Raw genomic sequence first — 2,938 nt, 5'->3', positions numbered from 1 at the left:
AAAACATCAGAGAAGTTCAGGAAGTGTTTTCCAATCAAAACAAAATTTCTGTAAATATGTGTGTGTGTTTTAAGAAATGCTGATCTATGATGGGCAGAAGCTTTTATCCACTGTTAACTGACTTACTGAAAACACGCAAGTGCTTGAACTGGGCTCCGTTGGATTTAACAATCAAGTAGAGCTCCTTACCTAACTTCGGAAATAGCACCAGATGCCACTCCACTTCTATCAGAGCCTCGTCCCCTCTCCAGCGCAGGCCGTTCACAGCTTTCCTCACCCTACCCCACCAAAGCAAAGCGTGAATTAAAAGGCTAAAATTAAGTTAGAAAGATGCTTGGTCTAAATATAAGGTTATTTTTTCAGTCTTAAAAAAAAAGAACTAAGTCAAATACATTCAATAAAAGTAACTCTTAAAAGGTGATTATTTTTCTTATTTGGTGTTTCCTTTTCTTCCCCTCTGAATTTAAGGCTCCACTTTAAAATACATATGAATGCATCCCTCTAAACAATATATTCTCTATTAAACAATAAGCAATGCAACTTCTCTGGCCACATATATCTGCTACCTGCCACATAAATGAAATAAGTAGTTATATCTGCCTATTTACTCAGCATTTGTAATTGCAAAAAAGACTGGAAAAATCGCTGAGAAAGTTTTTATGCAAGTTTTGGGGAGGACTGGATGTTTGCAAGGCTTCACTATAGGGTTCCATCATTGTATGTTTCCTAGAAGGTAGTGTGCAAATGATACCTGAACACAGTATATGTGGTTATAACTGGGGGAAAGGTGGAGACAATAGTGTTAATATAAATGTTTGTCAAGTAAATTAATAACCAAAAAAAAAAAACACACTTTCACTTAAGGTATTAGGATATTTCAAGTGACCGAAATAAAACAGATTTCAAAATTATCTCTACCATTCGCACCAATTACTGACTTTGGCCCTTTACTAAGCAGACACAATGAATCTTCTTTTCAATGATCAGCTTTCGTCATTGGCCCAAGGTTATCATAGCTGGATGAAAACATGATCATGGATTTGCTCCCATAATTTAAAAACCAATAATTAAAAAAATAATAATGTTGGTCTCTTTTCTCCACAAGTTTTCAAGTAATTAGTTCAAGTAAGCTTATTTACAGCTGTTGTATATGTGACCTATTAAGTCAGCCTCCTTGGAAATGGGGCCCTACATTTTATATTTGTCTTGAACCAGGCTTCTTGTATATACTAAGTCAATTCAGTCATGTTTCCTTTTTATTAGGCAGATAAAGAGAGGAAACCAGCAAGTTATGTCCAAAGGCCGGAAAACGCCTAAATGCTTCCCAACTATCTGCGAAGATGTTGTACTTGAGGAAAACTCGATGCTCCAAGCTGGTCGACAGGGTCACGTCTCTGCTCATGATGTAGATGCCGTCGTTATGCAGCGCACAAGTCAAGTTGAGGCCCGACTTGGACGTGTTCTCCTTGAGGTAGAGCCACTGCCGGGTGACAGTGTTGTAGGACTGCACGGTGAGCATGTCCTCACTCTGGCTGCTCCTCCGGTTGGGTCCCAGTTCGTGGAGACACCCTCCCACGATGTAGATCGTCTCCTCCACCGACACCATCTGCTGCTTGCGAATGTGGACGTCACATGTTTCAAAGAGGGTCCAGATGTCGGAGGAGGGGCAGTACTGCAGGATGTTCATGTTCCGGTCTGGAACGAGAAAAGAAGCCAAATAATGACACGGCCACGAGTAACACCACCAACTTCCTAGGCTGCATATAACTGCCTACCTCCCCCTGATAACCTGGTACACAGAGACACAGCTATTTCAGACAAGCAGAGGCTGGGAACACAGTTTTGTAAATGGCTGGGAGGAGATCCGTTTAGAATCGTCCCCACTCACTTCACATTCACACATGTCCCCTCCCTGCGACACTCTCAGAATCAGTAAGACCAGCAAGGTAAGCAGTTGTGATCTGGGCACGTCCCCTCCTCCCTGGCACTCTTACACCTTTTATTTATTTGGTTGTTTATTTTTGAAGACACTTTTTAAGTCTGTCTTCTGATTCTTTGACAGAATCTTGTTGTTGGGTTTTTTTAAAAAGATATATATTGTTATTGATTTCAGAGAGGAAGGGAGAGGGAGAGAGAGAAACATCAATGATGAAAGAGAATCACTGATCGACTGCCTCCGGTATACCTCATACTGGGGATCCAGCCTGCAACCCAGGCATGTGCCGTGACCTCCTGGTTCAAAGGTCAATCCACTGAACCACGGCAGCCAGGCCCTTACACCTTTTAGAACCACCAAGCCAATTAATGTAAAGAGAATCAGAGCCTTAGAAACTTCATCAATATCTACAGACTACTGACTATTTAATACAGGCAGGCTGAGCCCCCAGGGATCTATTCTTGACAACGGATTCTACAAAACCAGACAAGTGAGCAGGATTCTTATGGGTTGTCAAAAGGGAAGGACAGAAAAAGTCAGGAGAAATGCAAGTCTCACCTCTGGTTGTCAAGCCATAGAATCACTGGCAATTCTACTTCCCAATTGTCCCAGAGACACACTGACAAAGGCCCTTCCCTCTCCCTGGCCCATTTCACAGGCGACAGTCATTGTGTGGATAAAATCAGATAGTAGAGGGGAGACTGCTTGCTCTGACATTAGTTTGAATGGAGGGAAGCACTGCCTGCTCTTTTTAAAAATGCTTGTGAAATTTAAAATATTTAGTTTTGCCCTGCCAGAGTGGCTCAGGTGGTTGAGCTTCATCCCGTGCATCGAAAAGTTGCTGGCTGGATTCCCAGTCAGGACACAAACCTGGGTTGTGGGTTTGATCTCCAGTTGGGGAGCCTACAGAAGGCAACTGATCAATGTTTCTCTCTCACACCAATCTCTCTCTCTTCCTTTGCCTCTCTAAACATGTCCTCAACTGAGGATTAAAATAATAAT

The 2,938-nt window shown here is 42.2% G+C and overlaps 1 protein-coding gene across 1 annotated transcript in view; it reads right to left on the bottom strand.

Annotated features, from left to right (window-relative positions):
* Window positions 1-767: 767 nt before the first annotated feature.
* Window positions 768-2,938, bottom strand: part of KLHL42 (kelch-like family member 42) — a gene marked incomplete at its 5' end in the record, with an annotated part of 17,735 nt that continues 15,564 nt past the window's right edge. Inside the window, one exon of the mRNA XM_014544241.1 lies at window positions 768-1,695. Coding sequence (XP_014399727.1) covers window positions 1,244-1,695 — 452 coding nt within the window. The remainder of the gene's footprint in view (window positions 1,696-2,938) is intronic.

The sequence above is a fragment of the Myotis brandtii genome, unplaced genomic scaffold (genome assembly GCF_000412655.1).
Source record: "Myotis brandtii unplaced genomic scaffold, ASM41265v1 scaffold358, whole genome shotgun sequence".
Classification (NCBI taxonomy): domain Eukaryota; kingdom Metazoa; phylum Chordata; class Mammalia; order Chiroptera; family Vespertilionidae; genus Myotis; species Myotis brandtii.
The sequence above is the reverse complement of the archived record's forward strand: the minus strand, read 5'-3'. Positions and strand labels throughout refer to the sequence as shown.